The sequence below is a fragment of the Pelobates fuscus genome, chromosome 9 (genome assembly GCF_036172605.1).
Source record: "Pelobates fuscus isolate aPelFus1 chromosome 9, aPelFus1.pri, whole genome shotgun sequence".
NCBI classification, from domain to species: domain Eukaryota; kingdom Metazoa; phylum Chordata; class Amphibia; order Anura; family Pelobatidae; genus Pelobates; species Pelobates fuscus.
In genome coordinates, this window is record NC_086325.1 from 132,329,682 (window position 1) to 132,349,145 (window position 19,464).

Consider the following 19,464-nt stretch of genomic DNA (forward strand, 5'->3'; position numbering starts at 1 on the left):
CTCTCTCTCTCCCCCCTCTCTCTCTCTCTCCCCCCTCTCTCTCTCTCTCCCCCCTCTCTCTCTCTCCCCCCTCTCTCTCTCTCCCCCCTCTCTCTCTCCCCCTCTCTCTCTTTCTCCCCTCTCTCTCTCCCCCTCTCTCTCTCCCCCTCTCTCTCTCTCCCCCCTCTCTCTCTCCCCCCTCTCTCTCCCCCTCTCTCTCTCCCCCTCTCTCTTTCCCCCTCTCTCTTTCCCCCCTCTCTCTTTCCCCCTCTCTCTCTTTCCCCCCTCTCTCTCTTTCCCCCCCTCTCTCTCTTTCCCCCCTCTCTCTTTCCCCCCTTCTCTCTCTTTCCCCCCTCTCTCTCTCCCCCCCTCTCTCTCTCCCCCCCTCTCTCTCTCCCCCCCTCTCTCTCTCTCCCCCCCCTCTCTCTCCCTCTCTCTCTCTCTCTCCCTCTCTCTCTCTCCCCCCTCTCTCTCTCTCTCCCCCCTCTCTCTCTCTCTCCCCTCTCTCTTTCCCCCCTCTCTCTCTCCCCCCTCTCTCTCTCTCCCCTTCTCTCTCTCTCCCCCCTCTCTCTCTTTCCCCCCCTCTCTCTCTCTTCCCCCCTCTCTTTCCCCCCCTCTCTTTCCCCCCCTCTCTCTCTTTCCCCCTCTCTCTCTCTTTCCCCCCTCTCTCTCTCTTTCCCCCCCCTCTCTCTCTCTTTCCCCCCTCTCTCTCTCTTTCCACCCCCCTCTCTCTCTCTTTCCCCCCTCTCTCTCTCTTTCCCCCCTCTCTCTCTCTTTCCCCCTCTCTCTCTCTTTCCCCCCTCTCTCTCTTTCCCCCCTCTCTCTCTCTTTCCCCCTCTCTCTCTCTTTCCCCCTCTCTCTCTCTTTCCCCCTCTCTCTCTTTCCCCCTCTCTCTCTCTTTCCCCTCTCTCTCTCTCTTTCCCCCCTCTCTCTCTCTTTCCCCCTCTCTCTCTCTTTCCCCCCTCTCTCTCTTTTCCCCCTCTCTCTCTTTCCCCCCCTCTCTCCTCTTTCCCCCCTCTCTCTCTCTTTCCCCCCTCTCTCTCTTTCCCCCCCCTCTCTCTCTTTCCCCCCCTCTCTCTCTTTCCCCCCCCTCTCTCTCTTTCCCCCCCCTCTCTCTCTTTCCCCCCTCTCTCTCTCTTTCCCCCCTCTCTCTCTCTTTCCCCCCTCTCTCTCTCTTTCCCCCCTCTCTCTCTTTCCCCCCTCTCTCTCTTCCCCCCCTCCTCTCTCTCCCCCCCTCTGTCTCTTTCCCCCCTCTCTCTCTTTCCCCCCCTCTCTCTTTCCCCCCTCTCTCTCTTTCCCCCCTCTCTCTCTTTCCCCCCTCTGTCTCTTTCCCCCCTCTCTCTCTTTCCCCCCCCTCTCTCTTTCCCCCCCCCTCTCTCTTTCCCCCCCTCTCTCTCTTTCCCCCCTCTCTCTCTTTCCCCCCCTCTCTCTCTTTCCCCCCTCTCTCTCTCTCCCCCCTCTCTCTCTCTCCCCCCTCTCTCTCTCTCTCTCCTCCCCCCTCTCTCTTCTCCCCCCTCTCTCTCTCCCCCCCCTCTCTCTCCCCCCCTCTCTCTCCCCCCATCTCTCTCTCCCCCTCTCTCTCTCTCCCCCCCTCTCTCTCTCCCCCCCTCTCTCTCTCCCCCCCTCTCTCTCTCCCTCTCTCTCTCTCCCCCTCTCTCTCTCTCCCCCCTCTCTCTCTCTCCCCCCTCTCCCCCTCTCTCTTTCCCCCCTCTCCCTCTCCCCCCTCTCTCTCTCCCCCTTCTCTCTCTCCCCCCCTTCTCTCTCTCCCCCCCTTCTCTCTCTCTCCCCCCTCTCTCTCTCTCCCCCTCTCTCTCTCTCCCCCCTCTCTCTCTCTCCCCCCTCTCTCTCTCTCCCCCCTCTCTCTCTTCCCCCCTCTCTCTCTCTTCCCCCCTCTCTTTCCCCCCTCTCTCTTTCCCCCCTCTCTCTCTTTCCCCCCCTCTCTCTCTTTCCCCCCTCTCTCTCTCTTTCCCCCCTCTCTCTCTTTCCCCCCCTCTCTCTCTCTTTCCCCCCCTCTCTCTCTCTTTCCCCCCCCTCTCTCTCTCTTTCCCCCCTCTCTCTCTCTTTCCCCCCCCTCTCTCTCTTTCCCCCCTCTCTCTCTTTCCCCCCTCTCTCTCTCTTTCCCCCCTCTCTCTCTCTTTCCCCCCTCTCTCTCTCTTTCCCCCCTCTCTCTCTTTCCCCCCCCTCTCTCTCTTTCCCCCCCTCTCTCTCTTTCCCCCCTCTCTCTCTTTCCCCCCTCTCTCTCTCTTTCCCCCTCTCTCTCTCTTTCCCCCCTCTCTCTCTCTTCCCCCCCTCTCTCTCTTTCCCCCCTCTCTCTCTTCCCCCCCTCTCTCTCTTCCCCCCTCTCTCTCTTCCCCCCTCTCTCTCTTCCCCCCTCTCTCTCTTTCCCCCCCCCTCTCTCTTTCCCCCTCTCTCTCTTTCCCCCCCTCTCTCTCTTTCCCCCCCTCTCTCTCTTTCCCCCCCTCTCTCTCTTTCCCCCCCTCTCTCTCTTCCCCCCCTCTCTCTCTCTTTCCCCCCCTCTCTCTCTCTTTCCCCCCCTCTCTCTCTCTTTCCCCCCCTCTCTCTCTCTTTCCCCCCCTCTCTCTCTCTTTCCCCCCCTCTCTCTCTCTTTCCCCCCCTCTCTCTCTCTTTCCCCCCCTCTCTCTCTCTTTCCCCCCCTCTCTCTCTCTTTCCCCCCCTCTCTCTCTCTTTCCCCCCCTCTCTCTCTCTTCCCCCCTCTCTCTCTCTTCCCCCCCTCTCTCTCTTTCCCCCCCTCTCTCTCTCTTTCCCCCCCTCTCTCTCTTTCCCCCCTCTCTCTCTCTTTCCCCCCTCTCTCTCTTTCCCCCTCTCTCTTTCCCCCCCTCTCTCTCTTTCCCCCCCTCTCTCTCTTTCCCCCCCTCTCTCTCTTTCCCCCCCTCTCTCTTTCCCCCTCTCTCTTTCCCCCCTCTCTCTTTCCCCCCCCTCTCTCTTCCCCCCCCTCTCTCTTCCCCCCCTCTCTCTTCCCCCCCTCTCTCTTCCCCCCCTCTCTCTTCCCCCCTCTCTCTTCCCCCTCTCTCTCTCTTCCCCCTCTCTCTCTCTTCCCCCTCTCTCTCTCTTCCCCCTCTCTCTCTCTTCCCCCTCTCTCTCTCTTCCCCCTCTCTCTCTCTTCCCCCTCTCTCTCTCTTCCCCCTCTCTCTCTCTTCCCCCTCTCTCTCTCTTCCCCCTCTCTCTCTCTTCCCCCTCTCTCTCTCTTCCCCCTCTCTCTCTCTTCCCCCTCTCTCTCTTCCCCCTCTCTCTCTTCCCCCTCTCTCTCTCTTCCCCCTCTCTCTCTCTTCCCCCTCTCTCTCTTCCCCCTCTCTCTCTTCCCCCTCTCTCTCTCTCTTCCCCCTCTCTCTCTCTCTTCCCCCTCTCTCTCTCTCTTCCCCCTCTCTCTCTCTCTTCCCCCTCTCTCTCTCTCTTCCCCCTCTCTCTCTCTCTTCCCCCTCTCTCTCTCTCTTCCCCTCTCTCTTCCCCCTCTCTCTCTCTCCTCCCCCTCTCTCTCTCTCCTCCCCCTCTCTCTCTCTCCTCCCCCTCTCTCTCTCTCCTCCCCCTCTCTCTCTCTCCTCCCCCTCTCTCTCTCTCCTCCCCCTCTCTCTCTCTCCTCCCCCTCTCTCTCTCTCCTCCCCCTCTCTCTCTCTCCTCCCCCTCTCTCTCTCTCCTCCCCCTCTCTCTCTCTCCTCCCCCTCTCTCTCTCTCCTCCCCCCTCTCTCTCTCCTCCCCCTCTCTCTCTCTCCTCCCCCTCTCTCTCCCCCCTCTCTCTCCCCCCTCTCTCATATCCAGGGTATTACTCTTTAGTTAATTGGAATGCAAGTGCCAAACTATTTTCCCAAAACCTAATCAGAAAACCATTTTTTTTTTTTATTTATTATAACCTTGTGCCGCAGACACATCCATGTTTTAACTGCCGTTTTCGTTGTTGACTCTTTACAAATCAGCAGATTTATCGTGAGTTCTTTTGTGAAATTAACACAAGCAAATGTTACTTTTCTAATCCTCAGATTGTCTGCTTCATTTATTTCACTCGGATCATCGCAATTCTCATCAAGGTTGCTGTCCCTTTCAAATGGAAGTGGATGTACCAGGTCAGTTTGCTACAATTCCTGTCAAAAAAAATAAAAAACAGTTTGATTATCTCTTCTTGTAGTAAGAGTTGCTTGTATTCCATCTCTGTGCATATATAGATAACACATAGTGGTCACATACTATCAATATTTTACTTTTAAGACGAAGCAGTTCCGTGCACGCTGTCCGTGGTAAAATAAATGTAGAAGAGCCATACGTAAATGTCATGGTCCGCTTACTGAGAAACATCCGACGGGCAGTTTATTTCAATTTACTTATTGTGGGGGGGGCGGGGCCTGACCAGCATGGAAGACAGACGTGCTACTGCAGAGCTCCTCAGACAATTGGGCAATTTCTCTCATTTATGGCCCTAAACAACTCAAAACTGGCAACCCAAATAGACTTACCTGACCCACAAAGGGGCACTAAGCTGACACTGAGGTCTGCAACCAATCTGAGGCCGGCTGGCCTACCGACTTTTGCCATGAGGCCTGGCGCTCGTAGAGCGGGAGAGGCGGCCGATCTCCCGGTCCGGCGCCACAAGATGCCGGCGCATAGCAAGCAGGAGCCCCGTTACTCCCCCCCCAGACCGTCGGGGGTGATCGCGGTCCACATCAGGGAGGCAAACTTAGACCAGAGAGGGTGCAGTGGGGGACTGCACTGAAAAGAACGCAACACGAAGCGGTAACCAGCATGGCGGATGCCATGCGTCCCCCCAAGCCTACAGACCCACAGCATGGGACCCTACAGAGGTTGGATGCAATCTTTGACAATTTCTGTCGCAAGCTGGAGGCCAGACTACAACCGCTTACCTCATTACAGACAAGCGAGCGACACATGAGCAACCAGCACAGCGCTACCAAAATGGCCGCCGAACCGCAACTGAAGCAGAGCAACTTGGGCCTACCAGCACTAGAGCGGAGGGAAGCCTGTGAAACCAAGACAGAAATCAAGCCAGCATCACCTACCAAGAGGGCGTCCGAAACTGCTGTTCTGACTGCCCGACACCATTCTGGGCTGGGAGCCCACCAGGAGTTCACTCCATGCCGTCCATACACCCGTGGGGACACCCGGGACAGGGAGAACCTGCGGGCCCCCGAGCCAACCACCGAGATTGGGAGGCTCCATGGACACAAGGCGAGGGCTCTCACTAAGGCCCGGAGAGGCAGGAAACTGGGACGCAGTGGAAACACCCGAACGGAACGGCGAATCCGCCAAAACACAACATACCCACCTGTCTCCAGTGGCCATTGCGCACAGACCCTGACTGGGAGAAACGATACCGACCTGTGGACATTACCTCTGGGCAACTCTGACAAGGCCACTCTGGGGGCCAACACCATACCAGCCGCTGGCGTGGGCTGAGTGATGCACTGAGACTCTTAAGTTAAATCTGGCTGGAGCGCTGGGTAGAACACCTTCCAATTAGTTAAACATAACGCATACGCTTATTTTGTTTTCCTAAGATCTATTATAGCCTAAAATCCTGTCTCCTCGCTAAGCAACATCCCGCTAGAATAAGTTAAGATGTGAAGGCCTAGCCTGACATAATATAAACCTGACACTAGCCTATTTGCTGCATAAGTACCATGTTTGGTCTGATATGCCATGAACCCAGCCTGTTTCCACTAATGGTCCCCCCACACATCACACATCACTCTCCTTCCATTTAGTACCACAGTGGATAGCTCAACTCCAACAGTCTCTGCCTCCCCATATCTGCCTAGCATGTTCCAAGCATTTTCTATTCAGAAAACTCCATTTGTATCTTGAATAGCTTAACTGCAGCATATATTCAGAGTTTTAGACACATTTGCCTTGCTTAATCTCTTCTTATTATAAAATTGTGCATTGTCTCGTCATGTAACTTGTCTTGCCTGCTCTTGTCGTTGTGGCATTGCAGGTTAACCTGTATCGTTTCTTGCACCGCAAATATAAAAAATTCAACAACAATTTACTTATTGTGCTAAAGAATAACTAGGTTAAAACTGTATATCTCAACTTGGGAATGTACTATGCCTGCCAGACTATCACTATTATCCTCTGTCCGTACTCCCACCTCTAATGCTCGCATCCAAGATTTCTCCATGGCTGCACCTCCTCTGTGGAACTCCCTTCCCTTCTCCGTAAGACTTTTACCCAGTCTCCATTCATTCAAAAATCATTGAAAACTCGCGTCTTCAAGAAAGCATATCAATTAAACTGTTTTTATCCCCCACCCCTCATGACTCCTCTCCTGCAACTGTCAAAATTTCCTACTAAGCCCTCAGTGAATACTTTTCTAACCACCTACCTCGTACCCCTACTTTTACCCTTTGTGTCACTATACCCCACTCCCTCTAGAATGTAGGCTCATTGAGCAGGGCCCTCCACCTCTCTGTTCCTGTACGTCCAGTTGTCTGGTTACAGTTACATGTCTGTTAGTCCACACATTGTACAGCGCTACGGAATCTGATGGTGCTATATAAATAATAAAATAATATTTAAATTGCTCTTTCACATGGCAATTATAATGTATGATTTGCTATCGGTTTGACTTTTTTGTGTGTGTGTGTATTCAAAATAATATACTAATGGGAGTTTTCTTTGCAGCTTCTGGATGAAGTGGCCACGTTTGTATTCTTTGTATTGACCGGCTACAAATTCCGCCCAGCATCTGACAACCCCTACTTGCAGCTTCCTCAGGATGAAGATGCAGATGATTTGGAAATGGAGGCAGTGTAAGTATTTGCATTTTGGTTAAAATGTGTTTCCGTATGTGCACTGTGCTACTAGAATCGATAGCAAATGTAATGATGATGCGTTTGTTTAAATATTGCAGTTAAACGAAGAGCAATGTAATGTTAGAATACCTACGCATAACCTAAATGCCCACTGTACATCTGTCGCTAGAGTGGTGTTGGTGTGCATGAATCTTTCTAAGTTACCCTAAGCACCGTAACCATTTCAGCTCATTGTGAAATGGTTAAAGTCACTTAAAGGGACACTTCGTTGTCAAAAACAAAATAAGATTAATAATAATTTGCAAATTACTGTTTAGTAGCTATACCCCAAATGAGGTACATCTAGAAACCTCATGTAAAAGCTGCAGATCTATTGTCTGCCTTTGCGGGCCCTTTTCTTCTTTTCCAGGCTAGACTTTCTGTGGCTGTCCATTCACAGACTTCCATATGCAGCTCAAGAAGTTTTGGCAAGGCAGGTTCTCTGGGAAATGTCTGCCTCTTGAATATAGCTCAACTGAGCTACCTAAACCAGGAAGTAACAGAACCCGTTGTCTGCTTGACACTCAGGGTGGGTGGGTGTAACATGATTTATTTATAAAAGTGACAATTTCTATTGAAATCTGCACTTTTTGTAAAATTAAAATAAGAGGACACGCTCTTCATACGTAAAGCATTTCAGCAAGCTAAAGTGCCTTAGGGGTCTGGAGTGTCTTTTTAATTATGGTATTGCAGAACTAGATAAAGTGCAGAGGTGAGCTACAAAATTAGTAAGGGGCATGGAAAACATTAGTTATGAGAAAAGTCTAGAAAAGCTGAATTTGTTTTCTTTAGTAAAAAAAAAAAAGTTGCTGGTGGGTATAATAGCACTATACAAATTAGGGGTGTGGATTTTATTTATTTTTTATATACAAAATTGACTTGACCATGAGACTAAAGCAAAAGCCCAATCTACTTGTCTGTCCTGACAAAAAATTATTTAATTTACAAAGATACAAAAAGATGTGGGCCCCTGCGTGGACATTGATGGCTATTTGCAAATTGTGAACTTTCACAAATTAAAATCTGAATGGATGCATGGAGGCAAAAATAGCAAATTTTGAAAAATGTTCTAACACTGCTATCGTCACAACATGGCTATTTTTGCCTCTGTTTTGTCATTTGGATTTATTTTGCAAAGATTCAGAGTTTTGTGAATTACCCTGATTTTCTCATCCTGTGCCCTCCCATAGCATCCGGGTGTGCTTGGTGTGTGCTGGCTGTATTTAAGTTATGTGTATTATGTCCTAGCTGTATTTAGTGTGTAGTGTGTGTGTGTGTGTTGGCAGTGTATTTGTGATATGGGCTAACTGTTTGTATTGTTTGTATTGTGTGTGTTGTGTGCTGGCTGTACGTAGTGTATTCTATGTGGTGTGTGCTGACTGTATTTAGTGTGTGTGTGTGTGTGTGTGTGTGTGTGTGTGTGTGTGTGTGTGTGTGTGTGTGTGTGTGTGTAATTTAAGAGAAATAACCCAGCGAGTCTACATAGGGCAGTATTGCAATACCTCTTAATGTACTACTAGTATAGGTGACTGCACACACAGCAGGGGGGATTGTGGGAACTTTTATTCCATGCCTTCCCTCTGCACCCAACTGTGGGCTTTCTGTATCCTGAACACCCCAGATAAAATGCTTCCCTTCCCCGTAGCTGCCCCTGTCATGCACTCAGTGAGTGTATGTTGGGAATCCCCATGTGAACCCCACAAGAAGGTGATTACTGAGGTCTACACATGGCGTATGTGTTTAGACCTAATTTCATTAGCAGGAATATACAACAGTCAAGAGGTCACCCGTTGAGACTAAAAGAAAGGCGTTTTTGCTTACAGGGAGGGAAAGAGAGTTCTTTACTGTAAGAACAATAAAGATGTGGAATTATCTATTTAAAGTGGTTGTCTTATTATATTCTATAGATATTTTATAAAAAGGCCTGGATGCTTTTTGCATAAACAGAATATTCAAGGATATAATTGATATGTATGTAAACAGTTGTTAATCCAAGGAGAAATCGGATTACCATTATGGAGTCAAAAAGGATTTTTTCCCATTTTGTGGAGTAATTGAAATTCTTTTGGATCAACCACATAAAAGAATGGGACTCAAGCTTGAATTTCATGGACTTTAGTCTGTTGTTTAGTTACCTAGACAACTATGTAATTAACCACACTCTTTTTCTCATGCCTAATTTATCACACTCAATTATGCCTGATCAGACATTCACGCTTGGTAATAATTACCTTGATAGCATCAAATCAGTCATTAAAGGAATGTTAATTCATAGAAAAGCATTGGGCGGATTGAACACTCTTTAATCCCGCTATGCATGATGATCCCGATAAGACCTTTGGAAAGTTATGGTGCTATTAGTCCTATGATCTGTTAGTGATACTGTGCCATCCCTAAATCTGTCAACTGTCCTCTTCCACTCTTCCTTCCAACATGCAATCGTCAATCCCATCCTAAAAAGCCATCTCTTGATCCTACTTCTGCTTCTAACTACCATTTCATATCACTACTTTCCTTCACACATCAGATTTTTTAGCAGCTTATGTTTACCCATCTAACTTACTTTCTCAATACTAACTCTCTCCTTGACCATCTTTGTTCCTGCTTCTGCTCTTTTCATTTTACAGAAACTGCTTTTACCAAAGTGACTATTGACTTAATCACTGCTAAATCTAAAGGTCGTTACTCTCTCTTAATGCTCCTCGACCTCTCTGCTGTCATTGATACTGTTACCCACCTTCTTCTTCTTCAAAGCCTCCACAACCTTGGACTCTGGGACTCCTGGTTTTCATCCCATCTTTTTGGACACTCATTTAGCGTCTCCTCCTCTGATGCCACCTTCTCCCACTGCCTGTCTCAATTGGTGCTCCTCAATGCTCTTACGCCTGCCACCACCAGGTTCATTTTCCTGACTGGCAGCTACTTCCATATCTCACCCCTTTGCCATCATTACATTGGCTTTTGTACCCTTTGGGATTCAATTCAAACTGCTCACACTAACCTCTACAAATCCTTCAATATCTCCACTCCTCAATACGCTTCCTCTACAAATACACTCCTTCTATCTCACTTTGCTCTGCTAGCAACCTTCTCCTGACATCTACTCGTTCCCACACTGCCAGCTCTCATCTGCTGGATTTTTTTTAAGGGCTGCCCCATTCTTATGGATTTCCTAACCCTGTGCCCTCAGACTCTCTCCTAGCCTCCAGTTCTTTAAGAAGTCATTGAAAACATACCTCTTCTGGAAAGCTTACAGTCTTCCTGGATGATACTTCTCTCATTACAATTGCCGTGCTCAGGTCTCTCACCTCCATAGCCCTGCTCACTCTCTCTCCTTCGACTGTTCCCTTGTTGTAGTTTATTTCGACACAGGCATCTTATCCACCAGTCAACCCTCTCCTCTGAAATGCTGTTATTTTTCTGGTGTGTCTTTATCTGTTCCTCCTAGATTGTAAGCTCATTGGAGCAGTGCCTTTTTCATGTCTCGTCTGATGATACTTTGTATGCCAATTACTTGTTGTCAGATATCCCCATTCTATAATTGCAAAGCGCTGCAGAATATTTTGATGCTATATCATTTTTAATAATCATAATATTTTTAATTGATCACAGTTTTACAACATGCCAGTTTCCACTCTATAATTTCAATACCCAGTTCTCGTACTTCCTGCTTAGATAAAGATTGTTAAACTATAAGCATTTGAGCATCATGAGATTTACAGATTGGCAGGCTTAGCAATCACTGCCAATACCAGGGGTCTGATACATGGCATGACAAATGTCCCTAGAATAGAGGAGATGAGGACAAAAGTTAAGAACCAGACAAAATTAAATTAAGGAATGCAACAAATCCCTTAATTAACCACACTAATTCTCATGCCTAATTAAGTTAATTATGCCTGATCAGACACTCACGTCTGATGATAGCTTCATTTTAAGTTATCTCCATAACATCAAATCAGTCATTAAAGGAATGTTAATTCATAGCGATGAATTTGACGCAGATGCCAAAACATGAAGACCTGAGGGGGCGGGGCCGGACCGCCGAGCTGGAAGGTTGCAAACACAAGCAGCTCCTGCAAACTAACATTTCTTAACCCTCCAAAACCATGTTTTTCCGTGAAAATACAGACCGACAGCATGGGTTTTCGGAGCAAAAGGGTCACAGCACCCAGGGAGAGGCTGGCTCCCCGAGCTACAGTCGCCTGGGGGAGAGGACTTCGTATCCCAAGATGGGGCCTTCTCAGGCGGTGAGTGGAGCGGACGGCCGCCGCCCTGCTATCCTGCCCAGCAGCACCCGACCGGAGGCCCGGATCGGTGCGAACCTGGCCCCGTTTCCCCCCCCCCCCTTCTGGGCCGGCGGGGGTGATCCCAGTCCCGACCCAGTGGCAACAACAACAGGCCAACCAGGACCCGGCAGCTTCACCATCGCGAGCCGTGGACTAAATACCCCAACAAGATGGCGGGCGCTATGCACGCCAAAATCACAAAGAGGGCCTGCAAAAAACACAGCTTGTAACACTAAGCGCTCACAAGCACAAGCCTGCCGGTTACCCACTGCACCCAGAGGCAGACCCACACGAAAGCAACACTGCAAAAGCAACACTGCAAAAGCAACACTGCAAAAGCAACACTGCAAAAGCAACACTGCAAAAGCAACACTGCAAAAGCAACACTGCAAAAGCAACACTGCAAAAGCAACACTGCAAAAGCAACACTGCAAAAGCAACACTGCAAAAGCAACACTGCAAAAGCAACACTGCAAAAGCAACACTGCAAAAGCAACACTGCAAAAGCAACACTGCAAAAGCAACACTGCAAAAGCAACACTGCAAAAGCAACACTGCAAAAGCAACACTGCAAAAGCAACACAACTAATGCCTTCTGGGATGCACTTCAAGGCTCTGCCCTAGCTCCATGGCAGGCCCGAAACAAGCAGAAGATACGAGGGCACAGCAAACTAGTACCTGCACCGCACGGAACCACGAGGATGTACTTTGCACCACGACGGGAAACGTCGCAAAGCATACAGACTGCAGGGCTACACTGTCAACACCCCATCAGCGATATACACAGACCCCAAGGACTTCCCCTATCTCGGCAAAGTGTGGCATGGTGGGACAGAGATAACTGAGCTCCAGGATGCTGGGCTCCACGGGACAATACTACTCCCTTAACACGGCAACCGAGGCAACATGCAGGACTCAAAACTAACATAAACTAACTTAACATACTAAAGTAGCCTGACATATGAACGTATGTGAGCATAATATCACTGCCTAGTCCAGTTTACAGGGTTATAAGCAATATGGGGGGTGGGGGGGGAGGGAGGGAGGGAGGGAGGGAAGGGCTCTCTCTTACTACCTACGTATATACTACTACCACCCCTAACTTGAGGTCTGACTCGCCACCGCGACACACGCCACCTAGTTAAATCTGTGCCCTTAGATCCTGGGCTGGCTACCTTATAAGGCTCAATACCAGCGTCCTGTAATCCACTGGGTATGTCTTAAGATACTATGCATCATCTTGAATTCATCAAAATTGTGATGTAATGCCAGAACACCATTGTTAATCTTCAAATTTAAACATGTGCACATAAACCCACTATACCTGATAACCTTTATGTCAATACATAGAAGTGCACACAGTCTATTGTTGAACAAAGCTTGTTATAAATATAAAAAAAAAAAGTGCAAATTTCCATGCCACTACCTAACTCTTGTGAACCTTGCGACACGCTGTTATGGCGTATGTGATAACATGTAACCACCTGCACAGTAAAAATAAAGAATTTTTTTAAAAAAACCATGAAGACCTTTCGAAATTCAATGGTCTTAAGTAGGTCTGACAGCCACAAAAGGGTTGCTTGTGGACAGATGAAACTTGCTGTTTATGCACCAAAACCACTGCATTAAAGGGATATCTATGCACCAAAACCACTGCCTTAAGGAGAAATTACAGGCATCAAACAGATTTTAGCTTGATGGAGCTGTTTGGGTGTATAGATCATGCCCCTGCAGTCTTGCTGTTCAATTCTCTGCCATTGATGAGTTATATCACTTTTGTTTCTTCTTATGCAGTCATAGCCACTTCTCCCCTGGCTGTGACTCATACAGCTTTCATGAAAAAAAAAAATTTTCAATCAGATCTTAACTTGCTTTAGAAGGGGGGCGGGGCTGGACCGCCGAGCTGGCTGGTCGCATGCGAGACCAGCTCCTGCAGCCTGAAGCCAGAAACAACTATATTTGCACAAATTTTAGCTCAAAACCTGCCAGCAACGGTGGTCCTCGCCGGGCAGAGAGCCCTGGATCTGGGGTGAGGCTGGCCCAAGAGGCTACAGTCCCCTGGAGGAGGAATCCTATCCGACGTTCCCAAGGCCTGCTCCGGAGGCGAGTGGGGCGGACGGCCGCTGCCCTGCCGCTTACCGTTCGGGGCTTAGAGTCGGACCCGCAGGTATACCGGCCCCGTTCCCCCCCCTCTGGACCGGGGGGGTGATCCCGGTCTACACTCTCGAGACCCGCTCGTCGACAAGCGCAAACAACGAAGCAGCAGGACCGCTCAGACCCACGCCCCAGGCAGTGCCACCAAAATGGCGGAGGCCTTGCGAGATGGTGTTGAGACCGGAGCCCTCACAAGCTGCTTATCCATGGCAGAAGTACGCAGAGCGGACTGCACACATCGCAGAAACTAGCTATAATCAATATGGCGGAGATTACACTCGAGCCAGCGGACCCAACAGAAGAGACCGATATACTAGCACGGCTGGACGCCACATTTCAAGCGTTTTGAAAAATAGCAGACCGACTGAGCACAAGTGAAGCTCGAGCTTCAGACCCACCTGAGACGCCACCATACCTCTCCCGCCCAGAACGCACACCCAGTCAGGCCAAACGCGCCAAAATATGGCGGAGGAGAAGACGCTCTCTCCTGCAGGCAGGGGCACACGCGACGGCGCCCAACAGCGTCTACCACACAGTACATCAAGCCGCACTCAAGCGTGTGGGAATGCAGCAGCTAGCCGTGAGAGCTGGGAAGAGCCTGCACTCATACCCGTGAGGGACCCACATTACACCCACAGTACACCTGCAAATATACCTGGGAACAGAACGGACACCGCCCACACCTCGGCAAGCAGACAGCGGAGTACATGAAGCACGCTTATTGAGCTGCACATGTACCGCACCGAATTAACCCCCTGCCTCCTCAAGCAGCCCTGCCGAGCAGATCCCTACATAACTCTCAACTCCTGCCATCGGAGAGACTGGGGCAGCCGAAGGGGACGGTGTACCTGAAACAAACCAAGCTCACAACGTAATCTATTACTGCTATTTGTTTACCATAAGCGTTGACTTAGCTTTTTTGTTTAGGGAGTTAGTGAGTTATATTTAGGCTCTCAGTGCAAATTTTCATGTATTCAGATAGTGCAAAAATACTTGTGTATGCTTAACATTGGGTCTAGCTACCTAAGCGGTGACAATCCTTTACACACACCCTAGACAAGTTAATTCAACCTGTGTCTATGCTGGGGGCTCAAAAAGTCTGCATTGTACTGTGATGTCAGGATATTGCTAGTTCATCTAATCTGCGCTAGAATCATACAACACTTAAACGCCTATCGTTATGTCAAAGCGTGAGCTCCTTAATTAATACACGCGCTGGTAATACTATAATTCTATAAACACTATACATGACCTTAACTACATCTATTGTCTCACGTAATATATCCAGATATAAGCAATTAGTCATGGACCGGAACACTCATGTTAATATAAAATTGTGCAAGTACTACCATGTACCCCACTGTTATAACTGTCCTTGAAAAGTATGTGGAATGCCGTTGGGGTACCACATACGCGTTGTTTTACCTTTATGCACAACAAAAATAAAGAATTAAAAAAAAAAAAAAAAAACTTGCTTTAGAAGTTTATCTCCTGTAAATTCAGCTTTAATCACACACAGGAGGTTTTTGCAGGGTCTGGATGCTATTAGCAGAGCAAGAGATAACACATTCTAAATTAAACAGAATGTGCAATAAAGGAAGTTTAAACATTAGAGCTTACTTTACATGAAGTGTTTAGGAAGGCTGGGTAAGTCACATGCAGGGAGCTGGATTAGGGATTCATAAACGGTGATTTAACTCCTAAATGGCAGATAATTGAGCAGTGAGACTGCAGGGACATGGTCTATACACCAACACTGCTTTATTAAGCTAAAGTTGTTTTGGTGCCTATAGTGTCACTTCAAACTGTAGTGGTTTTGGTGCTTTTAATCTTCCTTTAAAATGCAATAGACTCTATATATTTAATATATGTCTAATAAGTTGGCACATTATTTCACGTAACCATAAAAAGTGTCTGCATTAAGAAGAGTGTTTTTGGTTTTTTTCCCCTCCTCAATCACTTTTTTCTTCTTCTTCTGCTCCCCACCAGCCCGTACATCTGTTTTGTGTCCGACCGGTCAGATGTCCTAGTTTAGTAAGACCAGTCATGTTTCTCCTAACATAAAAGCGTCATTTGATTCCTGATTCTCTGCAGCTCCTTTTGTCTATGGGTTTCCCTGTGTTGGTCTGGAAACAAAGTTGTGTGTGTATATATACAGTGGCTGTAGCCAAATTCTCCTCAATCCTTAGTAATGCAATGTATTTGCCCTCCTATGTTTTATGACTCCAGATAGTGAAGTCTACTCTCATTCCTTCCGAAGAGGTCTGAAATATTTGTCCCGATCAACACAAAACTGGGTTCAAATATCACGTCTCCTTAAAAACCCCACCAATACAGTATCTTCCATCGGGGGGGCCCAAACAGAACTACAACTCCCATGATGCTTTGCGTGCCTTTAGAATTACAAATCACCATGGAAACTGTTGTTTTAAACCATCTGGGGATCTACCTTTTGGGCACCCCTATCTTACATAGAGTAGATTTTATATAATTTGTAACTTCAAATAATGTACAATAGAGATTATCTAAATTTTGCAAAAGGTCCCACCTATAGGGTGTGCAGAGCTGATGTAGTTCAGGGGGTTGATATCCAGCTACAGTATCTTAGAATTATGGCTTAGATTCCTGGCAAATTAAACACAGCCTCTAAGTCTCCCTCTGTCAATAAAAGGACTGTCATGAAATTGTGGGATAATATGTAGACCCCTGGGATGTGTGTGGAAAAAGTTGAACTCTATCTTTCCTTGTTTAATACTTTGATATTATTTTTCAAGTGTGTGTTGTTGTTTTTTCTCCTCTTTGCAGTAAACTTTGATTTTTCTGATTTATTTGCCTTGTTATACAATATTCCATTGACTATGACCTTCACTTCATATTTAAACAATTCACTTCTAACAAAGAAAGGTTCTGATTTAAATAGTAATAAAAAAATCTCTGTATGCTAATCCACAATTCATGTAAGTGTTCTAATGCCTAGCCAATGTTCTTGTTTTTATAGAAGGATGACAGATTAACTCTGCATAGACTAAAAGGGTTTGTTCAGTACACACGTTTGGCCGTGCAAGGACAGGTTACCTATTGTATTTAAAGCGGCTCGGTCACCAAAAAAAAACCCAAAATGAAAACAGGTGTTTCATAAAGTGCAATTCATGAAGATAAAACACATGTTTAAGCTTGTTAACCATAATCTGTCTTTCTTTGTCATGTCCCATAATCTCAGCTGGTTAGAACAGTGTTAATGCCATAAATCTGGGAAACTCAGGTCAGACCACCTTGACAGTGCGTGTCCTTGGGCACCCAACGATATTCGGCTACCTCAATTTTTGTTGCAGGACCTTCAAATATTCTATAATTGTAAAACTGTGCAGAATATGTTGGCACTATATAAAATGCTGGTAATAATCTTTTGGCACCTTTTTATCTCTGCACAGAGTAACCACAACAGGGGCAACTTCAGGCGTGAAGAAACTCAAAAAGATCATCAACGGATCTTCAGAGCCTCGATCTGAGTGGGATACATCAGCATGAACCGATACACTCCAACCAACTCACTTTTAATTTATTTTCTACTTCTATCGTCAGTCGAAACAAGTGGGTCAAAATTGGACACGGTTAATGCCTCACTTCCTACTAAAACTAAACTAAAGAAAGAAATGTTCCTTTACAGAAAGCACCTGTATGCAAGTGTTTTTGGATGCTCCTCTCCTCTCCTTTTTTTTTTTTTTTTTATTTAAAAAAAAAACAAATGCATTTTCTTCCACGTGCTGTAAAAGAGAAACTGTTTTTTAGAGCAAGCTGTAGTTACCCACTTTTGGGGTGGGATTATTTCCAGCGCCACATACAGAGTCTGTTTATCATTTCCTCTGTTGCACTTTTTGCAAGAACACTGTTGCACCCCTGCAGAAAAAAAACAAAACATATTTCTGAACCTCCTGGTTTTGGGACTGATTGACTGGAGAAAAAAAACAAAACTGTGGGGTTCTCAATATGTAGCGAAATTTCTACAAATCGGGTTTGTACCTCAACCCATAATTCACAGAAGCCATGCAATGGCTGGAATTGTCGTATATGAGAATACCGTGTCTGCACAGTTGTACGCTTTGTGGCCCTCCGATGCACAGCTTAAAATTGGATACGCTCTGCCTGTTTCACCTATTTTTTGTTGCTTTTCGTTCTCCCACCCCCCCTCAGTTATTTCTCAGTGAATAACATTTTCTCTTCACTTGAAAGAGGATAACAAAATCACTGTGTAAATATTACATTTTCTAGGGAAGCATAATTCACACATATTAAACGTTTAAAATTATAAAGGATATGAAATATTTTAACACAAGCTTCTTTCTTGGGGTGATCTAAGCAGATAACGTTTTGGGGGGCCTGCAGTCAGAGGTCCAATATCTAGTCTAGCTTAATGTGTTGAGCAAAGCTTTACGTGAACCTGCCATCTAACAAAATCTTTATATTCCAAAATAGGGCATAATCATCCAGTGCAATGTATTGAAAGTAGATTCCTAAATTTTAGTGGGGGCTGGGGGAGGACTGCATTATTTTGCTGGAATCTGTGGCACATTAATACATTTCTCTGTTTAGTATGTTGTGAGTCCGTTTAAATACAAGTTGCAAAGCTTTACATGGATACGGTTTAAACAGCCAATCAGGTTTAAGCACAAGAGTCAAATTTCAGAAGCGGAAAATGTATTCTATAAAATTTTTTATGGAAAAAGTATTGACATAAAACCTATTGGCTCACTTTTAACGCTCTGCTATGCCCTACTATGTTAACTAGAGGTTTAGGTGGGGGTCTTTTTAATTATTTTTTTCCCCTTTCTACTGTACAATAAGTCCGACATCTTAAATACATTATCTTCACTTAGAGCTACATGCTATCTGATTCCTTAATCTTTTTCCAGTAGAGCCTGTGTATCTGCATGCTATTGTGATAATGTAAAGAGGCATTAGCACAAGTGGTGAATGTTTGGGATGAGATTGGGTGATAAGCACAGCTGAGCATTGTATGGGTCAGGCCACAGATTCCTTCATGAGGCTTGCCAACAGAAGCATACGAGTTGATAGAATAGTCCATCAAAAAAGCATGTTTTGAGATGCATACCACAAATAAAAACCTGGACATGTCCGATCTGGAACCAGAAGTTCACTGTTATGGTGATGTATTTTGGGACAATGGCCTGGGCTCCATCTAAACCTTTTTTTTTTTTTTTTTTGTGCTTATTTTTCCAAATTATAAAGAAGAGCTGGAATTTGGGTGATTTTCCAGGTCGGAGGAAGGGATTATGCAATAACGGATGGAGAACATCCAGTAGTTAAATTTAATATTCGTAAATCATCATGCATGACACCCCTACCCAAAAAAGACTGCATTGCCCCAGGGGCCCGCAGTATGTTGTTAAAGTACTTGGCATATAGTAAATGTGGTTATAACAAGATCAGAAAGTATAGAATTTGAATCTCTATACATTGTGCTAAAATAATGACCATCAATTGTATGCATTATGAGTTATGTTCAGCTGATGCTTGTCTTACCTTCTCGAAGATGGCAGCCATTGTGGATGCAAGCAGGTGTCTTGCCCCCATCCCATCCCATCCCATCCCATAAAATGCATTGGTGCAGTTTCCCACAATCCTTAGAGAGCTGCTGGTACATGCAGTGCATTGTGGGATGCAGCAAGAAGGTTCTGGTGGCAAGCAGATACACTACCCATGTAGCTGCCATATTTTTAGATATCCCTGTAATGTATCAATTATATTATAGCTTCAGTAAGTGACACCATGTCTTTTTTGCATTGCAGGAGATCTCAGGAATGGGGAACAGAGCAGACATTTTTTAGGGAAAGGGGAAAAACCCCGTTTTGCTCAACCATGCTATTGCTACATCCTGTATATTAGATTCACTGATCTATGGTACTTGTACGTTAATTCAGTCATTTCAAGAATTGCATGTCATTGACAGAGAAGTCAAACTAGACAAACTAGTGATGCAGCTAGATTGTATAATTTTTTTTCATTTCAACTTCTGCAGCCCAATTCATTAGCAATCTATTTTTCCTCAATTCCAAGTTAGCGAATCTTTATAATTCAGTGATCCAGAGCGTCCTACTAAAAGTGTGCTCCCTACGAGAAGCAGGTCAACAAAGCGTTTAATTCCATTATATTTTCTTTTGAAGTGTCAAGCAAACTGCTGTTAACAATCGCTATGATTTGTGTCC

General features: G+C 46.4%; 1 protein-coding gene across 1 annotated transcript in view; it reads left to right on the forward strand.

Moving 5' to 3' along the window:
* The window catches only part of GPR107 (G protein-coupled receptor 107), a 79,538-nt gene extending 62,576 nt beyond the window's left edge, over window positions 1-16,962 (forward strand). Inside the window, exons 16-18 of the mRNA XM_063432429.1 lie at window positions 3,972-4,055; window positions 6,628-6,755; window positions 16,672-16,962. Of these exons, the coding sequence (XP_063288499.1) occupies window positions 3,972-4,055; window positions 6,628-6,755; window positions 16,672-16,768 (309 nt within the window). The 3' untranslated portion in view covers window positions 16,769-16,962. The remainder of the gene's footprint in view (window positions 1-3,971; window positions 4,056-6,627; window positions 6,756-16,671) is intronic.
* The last annotated feature ends 2,502 nt before the right edge of the window (window positions 16,963-19,464 follow it).